Below are 14,251 nucleotides of genomic sequence, written 5' to 3'. Positions count from 1 at the left end.
GAAAGTTGGACGTGACAAGTGGTGAGCTGGTGGGTTCGAGAGCCTTGTGCTGTGTGTGAGGTTCCGTTCCGGAGCGTGCGGGAGAAGGCGAGGCAGGTGGTGGATATATAAGAGAGATAGAGGAAGACCGGCTGGCCGCGGCGGCGGGGAGGCCAAGTGCGGGGAGGTTCTGGTTCGCCGGGAACGCGTGGCGCCGGGCGGCCAATCGGCGGGGCTTGCGTTTGGGCTGGCTGGGGTTCGTTCGTATCGTAGGCCGTGACGCTGACGCCTCGGAGGCTTGCTTTGTCGTTGTGGGCTGGGGACCGTGGAGACGCGTTGGGCCGTCGTTATGGGTTTGGTTTTGACTACACCATGGGGCCGGGCCGAATGTTTGGTGGGCAAGCGAGGCGGCGGCGGCCCGTGATCGCCACGCCACGGGTGAGTGGGTGACGCCGGTGGCCACTGCTGATCTGATTGTCTCAACTGTTCCCGTGGCCGTGCGCCGTGCCTGCCGCCCTGCCGGCGGGACCTGCTTGCGCCTGCGGCAAGCGGTTAGACGAATTTGCTTACTGCATCGTCAGGGAGCAAGCCCCGCTGCATTTCTAGCTCTTTGCTATGCGAAAGGATTGTTCTGTTGTGGTACTTGTTTTGTTACAAAAACATTCTGGTATTGAAGCAGAAGAAAGACTGTTCTTCTTGTCTAGTATATTCTTTACGGCCTGTGCTTATTCTGCATTGGCCATTCGTTTACAGATCGCTCTGACACTTTCCCTACATAGGAGTAATCTGTATGCTCGTCCTTTCTTTTTTGAGGACATCAATCAGGCACCGTTCCCCGTCCATGGTACTGTATGACTGAGCAGTTTGCTTCAGGGGACAAAGTACATGGGGTTGGGTATCTTGAACACGCGGTCGCCGACGCTGTCGCCCTGCAGGTCGCTCCACTGGTCCCCGACGTTGCCGCGGATCCTGTAGCCTTCGTCCACGAGCTGCCTCCTCATCGCCGACTTGAAGATCGACGAGCTCTGCCCTCGGTACTCCGGAGTCCTGCAAGCAGACATGACACTTCAGAACGCAGTTTCACAATCTGGATGACGACGTTCCTGGTGGCAATTTGGAGGTAGATAGAGATCGTGACTGGCTGCTCGTGAAAGGAGGACCGTCCAGTGGCCTTTTCCTATTGTCAGTGAATCTTCTGAATGTTCAACTAGCCGTCCACGTCACCGACGCACTGCGTGTTTTACGCTCGGCTAGTACTAAGATAGAACCAAGTGGAAGAAGTTGTCTGCACTGCACCTCATGATGAGCCTCTCGTACCCGGAGAAGCCTTCTGCTTCCAAATTGGCTGCCGTGCACGAGCCCAGGGTCTCCTCGTCCCTCCCGCAGAGAATGAAGACCTTGAAGCCCTTGTCCAGCAGCGTCGTGAACAGCCCAAGCACCGGATGTATCCCCGGGCAGGCCTCCCTGCTCGCCCAAGCCTTGAACGCCAACGGGTCGTACGCCCTGGAAGAGAAGAGACGCCCAGAGCGAGCCGCAGGTCAGATGCTAAACAGAGAACGGCATGCAGAGGGGAGCTAGCAGTAGCAGTGGATCGAGAGGTCGAGCCATGCCGACATGCATGCCGTGCGTACCCGAACTGCTTGGCCTCGTAGTAGAGCAGGTTGGAGAGGCAGGTGTCGTCGATGTCGAACACCCAGGCGTCGAGGCCGTCGGCGTCGGCGGTGATCTCGTCGGCGTAGGCGGACGCCTGCTCCATGACGCCGGCCAGGTCCCACTGGTACTGGCCCCGGGTCATGTACCCGTTGACGTACCCGACGCACTGCGCGGGCACCGCGCGCCACCCGCGGGCGTTGTTGGCCTCCACCATGACGCGCCAGCTCAGGCACCCAGCGTCGTCGGACGCCTGGCCCGGCCACAGGCACTGCCACTGCCTCGCGACGACGACGACGGGGGCGCTGAGGAACAGCTGCGGCAGCAGAGCCAGGAGCATGACCTGCCGCCACGGGGCGAGCGTGCGCGACACCATTGGAGCCATGCCGCTCGTCAGCATGTCAGGTTTCACCGACGTACCGCAGCCACTGCAGCCTGCAGGCATTATTCATATATAAGCTGGCAGTGAGAGATAGGTTGGATATCAAACGAATTCAGCTCAAACGTGGCCGTTCATGCTTGGCAACGTTTTTCTCTGATGACAGAGTAAAACACGTTCGCGAACAGACTGTAAGATTCATTTCATTTCATGTCACCATCACAATCCGTTGCACGACCAATGCAAAGAAAGATAGTAGAAGCAAAGCCTGAGTCAAAAGAAGGGGGGGAAAGTCCTATCTGAGATAGAGCTACGACTACCTGGATGTGCCTGCCAATGCGGCAGCCAAGAGAAGAGACCAGGCTCAGGCTGGTGTCAAGGTAACACTCAGTGCATGGGTTTTATAGTGAGTTCAGGACGATGGCACGAGTCACCGCCCAATGCGAAAGCAAGCGTCACCGCCCAATGCGAGAGCAAGCTGCTAATGCAAAAACATGATTACGCCATGGAATTAGCGGGAGGCCGGAAGATATTCCCCGAATGCGACCGGATTCAGGATTAGGTTGTTTGTTTCTCTCGGTGATGGAGAGTGAGGCCACGGCCACCTCAGGATGATGCCCCCCATTTGCTGATTTGCACCACCAGCGCCCCGGGTGCGCGCCACGTGGACCCAACCGCGCCGCCGCTGCAGCCTGACGGCGACGTTGCGATCGTGGGATGGCTACCTTGGCTACCGGCGGCTCCTTTTCCGCCCATAGAGTAATAGGCAACTATGGCCTGTGCGGCTGTGCCTCCGATCAACAGTCGCATGCAGCGGGGCAAAACGTTTTGGTAGTGGCCGCCTCCTTGTCCACGACAAAAAAAAAAAAAAAAAAAAAAAAAAAAAAAAAAAAAAAAAAAAAAAAACGCGTCTGATCCTGAATTCACATAGTGGATTGAAGCTCCATCAACTGTAAAAAAAAAGAAGGCGTCCTTATCCTCTTGTCAGCTTACGAGGAGCCCGTCGCCTCCCACCCGTCGTCCTCTTCCCTGCGCTTCTCCTCCCTCCACCGCCTCCCCTCCCCCATCCCTCCTCGCTGTGGCACGCCAGACGGGCCTGGCCGCGACCTCCTCCCCGCGATGTGTGCTGGCAGGAGCCAGCGCCCACGCCGCCGCCCCGTCTTCGTAGCACCGCCCCTCTCCATCGCCAGCGCCGCCTCTTCCGATCGCCGGCTCCGTTGCTCCGCCTTCTCCATAGTGTCAGCCTCATCTACAGCCTCCTCAATTCGTGATTTCTTTGTTGTCTAACTTTTGTTTTGTCTTTACCGGATTCGTTGCCTTGCCTCTGCTAGCGCTAGGGTTTTAGGCGGTGGCATACAGGGCCCCTCGTCGGTGGTGCACAGGACCTGGGCCGCCGGCGCCACTAGCCAGCAGGAGCTGATGCCCGGCATGCTCTGCTTTCGCTGCGAAGCCGCCGCTGGCGCCGTTTGCCAGGAGGGCCACCGGTGCGTGCTGAAAGGTCCTAATATGGCTAGAGGGGGGGGGGGTGAATAGCCTATTTAAAAATCTACAAATCAACTAGAGCAATTTGATTAGTATGACAAATAGCGTAATGCAAACTTGCTCTAGCTCTACAAGGGTTGCAAGCCACCTATCCAACAATTCTAGTTGCAATGATTACTTAGGCACACAACTTCCAATGTAATTACTCACTAAGAGCTCTCAATCTTGCTACTCTAAAGAGCCCAACTAGATGAATGTAAATAATAAAGCAAGCTCTCAATTCTAATTACACTAAAGAGCTTGTATCAACTAGTTTGCAAGAATGTAAATAAGTGAGTAGGGTGATTATACCGACGTGTAGGGGATGAACCAATCACAAGATGAAGATAAAGTCAATCACCGAGAGAATGGAAATGACAAGAGACAACCGATTTTTCTCTAGAGGTTCACGTGCTTGCCAACACGCTAGTCCCCGTTGTGTCGACCAACACTTGGTGGTTCGGCGGCTAAGAGGTGTTTCACAAACCTCGTCCACATGATAGGACACCGCAAGAACCGACCCACAAGTGAGGTAACTCAATGACACGAGCAATTTACTAGAGTTACCTTTCGGCGCTCCGCCGGGGAAGGTACAACTCCCCTCACAATCACTGAAGGCGGCCACGAACAATCACCAACTCGTGCCGATCCTCCACCGCTGCTCCAACCGTCTAAGTGGTGGCAACCACCAAGAGTAACAAGCGAAATCCGCAGCGCAACACGAATACCAAGTGCCTCTGGATGCAATCACTCAAGCAATACACTTGGATTCTCTCCCAATCTCACAAAGATGATGAATCAATGATGGAGATGAGTGGGAGGACTTTGGTTAAGCTCACAAGGTTACTATGTCAATGAAAATGTGCAAGAATTATCCCTTGAGCCGACCATGAGGCTATAAATAGAGTCCCCATCAAATAGAGCCGTTATACCCCTTCACTGGGCAAATTGCGCTCTGACCGGACGCTCCGGTCATACTGACCGGACCCTGGACACAGCGTCCGGTCCATAGATGTAAGCCACGTGTCATTCTGAGTTAAACTTGAGCCACCATATCACAACGGCTATTAACTGACCGGACGCTGAAGCCCCAGCGTCCGGTCGTTTCCAGTAAGCTCCCCGAGGCGTATTTCTTCGACCGGACGCGTCCGGTCCACCTTGACCGGACACAGACCAGCGTCCGGTGCTGAACCCTAGTCATTGTGTCGCCATGTCAGTTTGACTGGACGCATAAACCAACGTCCGGTGCATCTCAGGTCCAGCGTCCGGTGCAATACCTTGTGCAGACCCGTCAGTTTGACCGGACGCACGCTGCCAGGGTCCGGTGCTTTCAGACCCAGCGTCCGGTCAGTTGACCGACGCCAGCGTCTTCGCGATCAACTCGTTTTTACTTCTAACTTCTTCACCCTTGCTCCAATGTGCCAACCACAAGAATTTGCATCCGGCGCAATAGAAAATAGGCATTTCATTTTCCCGAAAGCGCCGAATCCCGCCGAGCTTGCGAGGCGGGAGGGAGAGAGGGACCCAAACCCATCTCAACCCTGCAAACACCACCTCCTTTGTAGATGTGCCAACACCACCAAGTGTATCACCTTGTGCACAAGTGTTAGCATATTTTCACAAACATTTTAAGGGTGTTAGCACTCCACTAGATCCTAAATGCATATGCAATGAGTTAGAGCATCTAGTGGTACTTTGATAACCGCATTCCGATACGAGTTTCACCCCTCTTAATAGTATGGCTATCAATCCTAAATGTGATCACACTCTCTAAGTGTCTTGATCACCAAAACAAAATAGCTCATATGGTTTATACCTTTGCCTTGAGCTTTTTGTTTTTCTCTTTCTTCTTTTCCAAGTTTAAGCATTTGACCATCACCATGCCATCACCATTGTCATGATCTTCGCCATTGCTTCATCACTTGGAGTAGTGCTACCTATCTCATAATCATATTGATAAACTAGGTTAGCACTTAGGGTTTCATCAATTAGCCAAAACCAAACTAGAGCTTTCACGTGCTGGTCGCGGCTGTGCACCCATGCCCCCATGGCAGCGAGCCACCTGGTCATCCCCTCTTCAGTTTCTCCACCTGCACAAAAAGGCCACACAACATGTATGGATGGATCTGTAGCTGTTGTTTCCATCTGCTTTGATTATACATTTTATTCTTGGAGGTAACATATATGGCGTGTTAGGTTTTTATTTTTGTTCGGATTTGGTGTTCTTTGAACAACCTCTACAATTTCTTTGACCTATGTTTGAGATGAGCATGGCATCTTGTATTTGCAGCTAGATGTGAATGACTCTGTAGGAGTTGCATAACGTGTGTTCAATGAAATGTCGATGTATAAGAGTTGCATAACATGTGCTTGATGGAATGCCCATGTGATATGTGGTTTGTACCTTTCGTTTTGCTAAACTGTATTTCATCTGCAAGGGTGTTCTTTGACCGACCTGTACAGTTTCTTTGACCTGTGCTGACATGACCATGCCATCTTGTATCTCAGCTAGGTGTGAATGATTCTATATGAGTTGCATACCATTTGCTTGATGGAATACCGCTATGAGATATGGTTACTACCTATTGTTTTCCTAACCTCTTTTGCTAGCCTCTATTTCACCTACAAATATGCCTGCAGCCCAACTCCAAGGTGTATATAGTTTTAAAAATCTAAACTATAACTACTCGAGCGTTTATTTTGCAGATCATCTTCTACCTGTGCATATGCCGGATGGTTAGTTTTAGGTACCGTTACCAGGCTCTGGAGGATTAGCTATGGGCATTTTTGGAACTGAGGTAAATACTTGGGTTTCCATCTTGTTAGGTTCAGCTCAAATCACTTCTTTTTAGTTTCATGGCCATACACCTACCAGCCTTTTGAATTGTCATCTTAATTTTGCTTGGCATTACTAGAACTCAGGTAAATACTTAGTTTTACATCTTACTAGATTCACCTCAGATCACTTCTTTTGGGTGTCATGTACATAGACCTGTCAACCTTTTGAATTGTCATATCAATTCTGCTTTAGGAAGCCTATAAAATAATTGTTTTCAGACAATTAAATTTCAAGGACTGCTATTATTGGAAGGGGTGTGCCGTAGGTCACCAGAGAATAATTGTTTTCTTATGTTTCTTGTTTTATAAATATAGCCAACGGACAATGCTTAACAGCATCAGCTTTACTCTATAGAAAATGAATTTATATGTTGTGCTGCCCACAACGAAGATTTATTTCTAAAACTATGACTTTGTCATGCTATAATTTAAGGTGTTTTTTAAAACAAATCTCTAATGTTTCAGGTTGCCAAAGGGGCATCTCACATTGTGTTGGCTGATGACAGTTTTAGTACTATAGTTTCGGTACTTGAAGTAAAGATCTATTTACAACAACATCAAAGCTTTCGTATGGTTTGTGCTCTGAGCGTTTGTTTAATTATCGTTGACACTTTGTAGCTACCTGAACATACACGTTCTCATTAGAATATAAATGTCTCCAACTATTCTTTTCTGAGCAATTTTGCAATGTTCGTGATATTTGATTTGATTCTGGTACCTACATTTGCTAATTAGTTTTGCCTATTAGTTGAGATTCTTTTTCAGTTTAACTTCCTGGTCATCAGGTTAACTGCTGACATAAAAAACATGGTGTTGGATCTTATTTACCCCAATCCAATGTCTATTTTGATAGCTACATTCACTAATTAGTTTTGCCTATTATTGGAGATTTACTGTTTAGTTAACCTTCCTGCTCATCAAGTTAGCTGTTGAGCTCAAAACCATGGTGTCGGGTAAGATTGCCTAGATTGAACCACTTTGTCTTCATCCCTCAGTCTAACCCATTTTATGTACACATCGTTCATTCGTGGGATAAGATTGCCTGGATTGAACCACTTTGTCTTCATTCCTCAGTCTAACCCATCTTATCTACACATCGTTCATTTGGATTGCTAATTCTGTTAGGAAGAAAATATGGCAAATCATTCATGAACTTCATGGCTTACATTTCAGGTTTGGGAAATCGCTGCTGCATCCGACAAGAGCAACAACATTGACAATCTTTGCAGGTACAATTGGGTTAGCATCCCTTGATAGCGCAGCTTTTTAAGTGATTGTTTCTGTAGTCTGTATACTTGAGTTGCTTTTCCACTGAATGTGGATGTAGTCTGTAGTCCTAAGCTGTTTTCTATGATACAATTTTTTGTGTGCCTGTTTACTCAGCTTATTTTCCCATTACTTACTCTATGTAGTGTCTTAGTTGAGTTGTTGATTATTGAAATGGTAATGCCTTTGAGTTTGGCACCATAGCGCTTTCAGAAATTCTGAAACTCAAAGGTTAGTTTGAAAAGAAATATTTTGTTGGCAATGGCCCCGTTCGGCTGGCTGAATTTTGACTGAAACTGGCTGAAAAACACTGTTCCGGCTGAATTGTTGTGAGAGAAAAACACTATTCCGGCTGAAAAAAGAAGTCGAACAAGCCGAATATGGGGTAAGCCAAACGGGGCCAATATCTACTGTCTTGGTTATATAAATGCTGCTATTTTTCATGTTACCTGCCCTTCTTGTTGATCTCTTTTATGAAAAGTTACTTACAGTATTGACATAATGGTAATTCAGATTATTGTAGCTTTGTCGTCTCTTCTTACACAATCCAGTTACCTGTGTATAGGCAGTGTATTTTCCACCTCTCAGTTCAATTAATTCTTTGATTTAGTGGCTCACTAATGTATTCATATGTGCAGTTTGTTGACGTTTTTCCGCATATGTCATTTCCTGATTACATTTGCCTTCCTGGTTTCTTACATATTCAATATGTCGATTCTCAACGGCACCAGCATCAACCAGGTATGTGCTCCTCCTTTTTTGCCCATTTGGATCTTCAGGTTACATGCGTCTATATATTAACTTACTCATCTTATCAGCATTCCCTCTGAACATACTAAAATGAATTTATTTAGTCAGCGGTGGTCAAGGAGAAATAAATTCTTTGCCAACAAAATTTCTACATCTGTATATGATAATCGTCCTAATATACTACGCGCGCAAGGGCGCGTGTGATAGACTAGTATACTATATTTCATGTGCCTGGAATATAGCATCTGTTCAGGCAACAGCTAACAACCGTCAGATTTCCATCCACCAATCCAAATCTATTAGCACAAATCACAATAAACAAATTATAATTTTTTTTATGGAAGGACAAGAACAAAACTGTTCAGGCGCCTGAACTATAGGAGATGTGTGAAAAAAAAATCATATGAAACAATTTGATTCCCACGCGGGAAAACACACACACACACACACAGGGTTACAAAATGCTTCGCAGACTTGGGCAGATGGCGATGTTGACTACTTTCAGTTTTGCCTTTCATGAATTCACCTTTTGATTGCGCCAAAACGAAGAAGTCAATGCTGAAATTGCCTTGCTCTGTAGTATATTTTTTATTGAACTGGACCAGTGTGCATGAGTCAACGCCAACCTGATCGATGCTTACATACTAAGCGGCAAGAAAGCCGCCACCTCAAAGAGATTCGGTTATTATTGGACGATGTTAGCACCTGGTAATTGTAACAGGGAAGGCTACAAGTCCGTAGCCACTCACCATTAGTGGTGGACGGAAGGGTAGAAGAGATCTGTGTGTGGGGATGCTCATAAGAAACTTCAGCATGGTCCACCAATCCCAACTAGCGAATGAATCATATTCTTCGGGACACAGGCCAACTGTAATGGAATAACAGAAATGCAGCACCTACCTGCCGATACCATTAGTGGAGTCATATGTCACTGGTTCAAAATGCAGCTAAGGAGCTATGGCACACTACTGGTCTGGTCCTCCCATTATCCATATGCGTGTCGCAGAACATACAGGCATGTTAAAGAACGAACCACGGTAATGACAAGTTTCAAATTTCGAATGCTCTATAACAGTTTGGAAACAACTGAATTACTTTCTAGTTCTGAACATCTGTGACAGTGCTAAAAAATGTTACAAAAGTTGCATGCAGCACCAGTCTTGATGGCCAGAGGCCTGAGAAAACAAGTAATATTCAAACATACAAAATTTGGACCTTGTATGCACGCACGATATGCTATCCCTATGACCCTATGTATGACTACTTGTATCAATATCTTGATCCAAAGATTCTTACAGAGGGGAGGTGGTGTATCCAGCTCCTCACCTTCAAAAGACATGCCTGGTCGAACCGGGTACTAACTCAAAATTTTTACTGAATTCAGTATGTGCTACCCCTGAAACTGAAACCAGTAGTGGGTAGTAGTGCAAACGCCAAGCAGTAGGCTAGTGGCTGGTGAACAAGCCCAATGAGCCATTTCAGTTATTTGACCTGCAATAAGTGTACAGTCCTCAACTCAACCTCATTTACTTTTGCACACACCAATCTAAACATATTCCTTTTAATCATTTTATTTATTTTATTAGGAGAAATCATTGGTAATGTTACCATGCAAGTGCATAGTTCAATTTCAGACAGAAAACCGAGAATATTTCCACAAAATAAAAGGAAAGGTACAGGGAACAAAAAAACAACCTGCTACTTTCGCGCTATACAAGGGCGATTGATTTAAAGCCACCTTCATTAATTTGTGTGGCAATAGAACTGTCACCTGTCTTGATTATCTTGCCATTTTCCTGGAAGTGACCAATAAGAAGAATTATCAGAAACAGCATGAACCCTTCATTCTTCGAAGTTAGAAAGCACCCAAATACTTAAAACAGTGCTCTCAAATTCTGACACTTGGAAAATAAAGGAACTACAAAGACACCAACAAGGTTATTGTGGAGGTCATATGAGTGAACTCATCAATGTTCCCTGTTAAAATTTGTTTAGAGTTTACATCCTTCCTTAGTTCTGTTTTGTACAAGTCTTCTTTTTCCATCTGGTATTAAGGAAGAGAAATACCTACATTTTTCTGAAATAACTGCATTCATTGTGTCATATAATTTATAAGACTCAGTATCAGTGTTAATTGGTCACAAGGCAAGGGGGGTGTAAACAAACATACAAATTTAATGAGATGGCATTGGCAAGGGACGTGCGAAGTATGGAACATCAAACAAAAAAAATAACAGAGGGGGTAGGTTCACAAACATCTGAAGGGTGTCCTTTATAAATACTCAAAATACAAACTGCCTTAAACTTATGCGCATGAATTGAGGCAGTAGATGAAATAACCATGTTGCATCTCAAAAAAAAAGGGCGTACCCAGTGCAGAGAGCTCCCGCTCTGTGCGGGATCTGGGGAAGGGTGTTAGTGGTAAGCCTTACCCTCGCCTGTGCAATGCGAGGAGACCGCGACTCGAACCCGGGACCTTCCGGTCACCGGCAGTAAGACTCTACCGCTTGCACCAAGCCCGCCCTTCAAAGGGAATGCAACACGAAGACTTCACAGGAGGTCACCCATCCTAGTGCTACTCTCGCCCAAGCACGTTTAACTGCGGAGTTCTGATGGGATCCGGTGCTTTAGTGCTGGTATGATCGTCCATGTTGCATCGCAATGAATATCATAACACCTTAAATGCAACTGATTGAGGATTCCCCCTCTACTCCCTGGGAAGAAGAGACATGGGATAAACAACAGTTACTGAGCTCTTCACCACCTTATCCCTAACTAACATTGTAGAAATAGGGACCACAAGTGCATCCTTTTGTATGGAACGGCTCTATAATGATGCACAAATAGATGTAATGGTCAAATAGTTATAAATTTGCAAGAAATACCATAGGAACAAACATACAGGAACAGCCAGATTAAACACACCTAAACAGATAGGTTAACTCTTAAGTGTAAACAAAGTAATATTCATAGTGAAGTGAATGTAATATTCATTGGCATATGGCATATAAACCAAGATGCAAACCACCATAGGATGAGGAAACATGGGATAAACAACTAAAGTGAACCTATATTTATTACACATCTAAACAAACATATTGCGGCTTACCATGATGTGAACATAGCTGGGCTTAATGAGATCCAAAAGACGTTGGTAGTGTGTAATCATCAAAACAGAGTATTGGGGTGTCAAAAGCCCATTCACTGCATTAGCAACATCTTCAAGTGCATCAACATCTAATCCTGAATCTATTTCATCAAGAAGGGCTAAATCTGCTCCAATGACCTAAATTAAAATAAACAAACACCCTGAGTCAGAGATGGAAATATATTGGTGATGTGCACAAATAGACAGACAAGACAAATTCTGAAGCCTAGTAAAAAATGTCTACAAAACTAATAAAGTGTTCTTACGCAAATGCATGGAAACTTTATCAAGCACATGGACACAATATACTTAACAAGCCTCAAAAACAACAAAATATGAGCAAATAAGGGAACAGATAACTGTTTTCAAATATGATCCTCACTGGGAAAAAGAAAGACCTAGTAAATCAAATACAAGCATAACTGAATATAATCATGGTATCGGATGTACAATTCATGTAATACACACAGCCTTAAAAATGCATGGGGAAAAACAAGTTCCAAAGGTCTGCATGGGGAAAAATATATTTCCCTACAATCCTATATAATTAACCTTGAGATGTTTTAAAACATCATGCCTGTAGTAGGATATTTTTTTAAAAAAATGCACTGCTTCGTCTTACTTCACAAATCACAACTTAAATGTAACATTCATTGGCATATAAACCAAGAAGCCATGCAAATTCAGAGTGATATCAAGACAGAAAAAGAACAGTCGTAAATCGTACTGAAAGTTGCAATATCTCATTACGCTTCCTTTCACCGCCGCTAAAACCTTCATTCACATTGCGATCAAGGAACTTTGGGTCCATCTTCAAGGCATCAACTTTGGGCGATACAATTGAGTAAAACTGCAAAAGAAAGCAAAGATGTGTCAGAATCAATGCCACTATAAGTAACTCATAATTAATAAATAATGACAAAGACAGATCAATCTAGAAAATGCTTACAAAATTATATATTGCTAGACATTCGAAAACAAAAACAAGAGGAAGAGAACCATAATGCTACAGTTCAATATGGCAAGGAAAGCTACATTTGTAACACGTAAAGAAATGAACCAAAACAGAACAACTTCTGACTTCACTCATCCCTTTCCTGCCTTTTATATAATACTGATAGTACTGAAGATAAATGTGTTGTAATTATATTAAAACAGTTTAATATTATATTTATCTCTTGTGAGAATTTATAGTATATCTTATAGCACATATAATTGTGAAGTTCACCTCAAGGGGACCCAATGCTGGTAGACCACTCTTTTCTCTGCGAGCATTCACTGCCATGAGCAGAAAATCGAAATTGCTGACTCCAGGAATCTCAATAGGTGCTTGGAAACTCGTAAAAAGGCCTGCTAGAGATCTGTCCTCTGGCACCATGTCCGCCAGGTCCTCACCCTTGAAGAGAATGGTACCGCCAGTTACCTTGTAATGCGGATGGCCAACAAGAACCTGCAAGGCAAAGGTGAAAGCCTCAATTTATGTGCAGGTACCAGAGCAAAGAGCATGGTCACTCTTTTTTACAATTTGTATATAGGCCATTTCCTGATTATAAACTTTGGAAAGGTATACACGACTAGCTTACTGGACCAACAGGATGGAGTACTTGCTATTTTACTACACGTATAAGCCCATCCTGCCTAGTGCAGCAATTTTTTAATGAAGCAAAATTTTACTGCAGTAGGTTAGCCCTAAGGTTGGTGGCTAACATAGAGAAAACTAGAATGAACAAAATTAGATTACAGGAGTAACACTTGGTCAGCAAAATAGTGTCTCCATTACATTTCCAACAGCAGGGCACTAAACATCGAAATAAACACATGCCACAGAAAAATCGTCCTATTTTTCAATCGACTCAATGGTGCATCGAACAGAAGCTCTTACTTTTGTGAGGGTGCTCTTGCCGGAGCCGTTCTTCCCCATAATCGCATGAATCTGTAACAATCAAACACCGGCATAAAACTACCATCAGTCAATCCCTTGCAGCCCCAAATAAGCAATACACAACAGGCCGCCAATAAGTTTGCAGCCCATGCATGAGCTGCCCACACGAACCTCGCCCTCGCGGATGATGAGGTCGACGCCGGTGAGGATCTGCTGCCCAGTCTCCTTCACGGACGCGGTGAGCCCGCGCACCTCGAGAAGCGGGCTGCCGGAGGCCTCGGCTGCCACCGCCGCCACCGCGGGCGAGCGTCCCCGCGTTTGGAAGGAGATAGAAGCAGGAGGTGCGTGGCGGCGGCGGAGGGGGCGGGATGAGGAAGGAGAGAACAGGGGCGACGTCGATGAGACGGCGGCGAGAGGCGGCGCCATGGGAAGAAGGCGAGGCAGGAGGCGCGCCTACGGTCCGGATGGTTCCTTCCTTCGCTTCGCTCGTCGCGGCGCGGCTTCGGATGACGACGGTCCCTAGGATGACGGTTGACGGGGACGGGACGGCGGACCAGACGACACCGTCGTAGGCTGGTGGGCTATCTTGTCGAAGCCACTCGGTGAGTCGTGCTCGCGTGCCGTTTCGTGGGCCTGATTTTCACATCCAAAAGATAATACGGCGTAGGCCGGCCCATGTCGCACTAACACAACAAGCACACACATACACGCTCGCGTTCCAACGACAGCAGAAGCGAGGACCCCTCGTGCTTGGCACTGCCACAGTGCCACTCTGCCACTGCCACTGCCAGGCGCCAGCCAACAGCCATAGACGGGTAAGGATGAAAATGTACTCGTC

General features: G+C 46.0%; 2 protein-coding genes and 1 non-coding gene across 3 annotated transcripts; all 3 read right to left on the bottom strand.

Moving 5' to 3' along the window:
• Positions 1-694: 694 nt before the first annotated feature.
• LOC136499630 (acid phosphatase 1) lies at positions 695-2,029 on the bottom strand. Its single transcript, XM_066495218.1, has 3 exons — positions 1,611-2,029; positions 1,276-1,482; positions 695-1,026 (listed from the first exon to the last, which is right to left on the bottom strand). The coding sequence occupies exons 1-3, from the start codon at positions 2,027-2,029 to the stop codon at positions 849-851; spliced, it is 804 nt and encodes a 267-aa protein (XP_066351315.1). The 3' UTR covers positions 695-848.
• Positions 2,030-9,424: 7,395 nt separating this feature from the next.
• On the bottom strand, positions 9,425-13,955 carry LOC136499623 (ABC transporter I family member 6, chloroplastic). The gene is made up of 7 exons (XM_066495215.1): positions 13,585-13,955; positions 13,414-13,464; positions 12,760-12,981; positions 12,259-12,381; positions 11,493-11,669; positions 10,079-10,179; positions 9,425-9,874 (listed from the first exon to the last, which is right to left on the bottom strand). Exons 1-6 carry the CDS (start codon positions 13,837-13,839, stop codon positions 10,093-10,095), a joined length of 915 nt encoding a protein of 304 aa, XP_066351312.1. The 5' UTR covers positions 13,840-13,955; the 3' UTR covers positions 9,425-9,874; positions 10,079-10,092.
• Positions 10,915-11,033, bottom strand: LOC136511015 (5S ribosomal RNA). Its single transcript, XR_010772632.1, has one exon. It is a non-coding gene; the product is annotated as a 5S ribosomal RNA (ribosomal RNA).
• Positions 13,956-14,251: the final 296 nt, after the last annotated feature.

This window comes from Miscanthus floridulus, chromosome 1, assembly GCF_019320115.1.
Source record: "Miscanthus floridulus cultivar M001 chromosome 1, ASM1932011v1, whole genome shotgun sequence".
NCBI classification, from domain to species: Eukaryota; Viridiplantae; Streptophyta; class Magnoliopsida; order Poales; family Poaceae; genus Miscanthus; species Miscanthus floridulus.
Note: the sequence above shows the minus strand (reverse complement) of the source record. Positions and strands in the feature narration are given on the sequence as shown.

Excerpts from the sequence above, each read along its gene's own strand:
- LOC136499630 (XM_066495218.1), bottom strand. The coding sequence starts at position 2,029 with ATGCTGACGAGCGGCATGGCTCCAATGGTGTCGCGCACGCTCGCCCCG. Across the intron at positions 1,483-1,610 it reads TACGAGGCCAAGCAGTTCGG|GGCGTACGACCCGTTGGCGT; the intron begins GTACGCACGGCA and ends CTTCTCTTCCAG. Across the intron at positions 1,027-1,275 it reads TACGAGAGGCTCATCATGAG|GACTCCGGAGTACCGAGGGC; the intron begins GTGCAGTGCAGA and ends GTCTGCTTGCAG.
- LOC136499623 (XM_066495215.1), bottom strand. The coding sequence starts at position 13,839 with ATGGCGCCGCCTCTCGCCGCCGTCTCATCGACGTCGCCCCTGTTCTCT. Across the intron at positions 13,465-13,584 it reads TCATCATCCGCGAGGGCGAG|ATTCATGCGATTATGGGGAA; the intron begins GTTCGTGTGGGC and ends TGATTGTTACAG. Across the intron at positions 11,670-12,258 it reads ATGAGATATTGCAACTTTCA|GTCATTGGAGCAGATTTAGC; the intron begins GTACGATTTACG and ends ATTTTAATTTAG.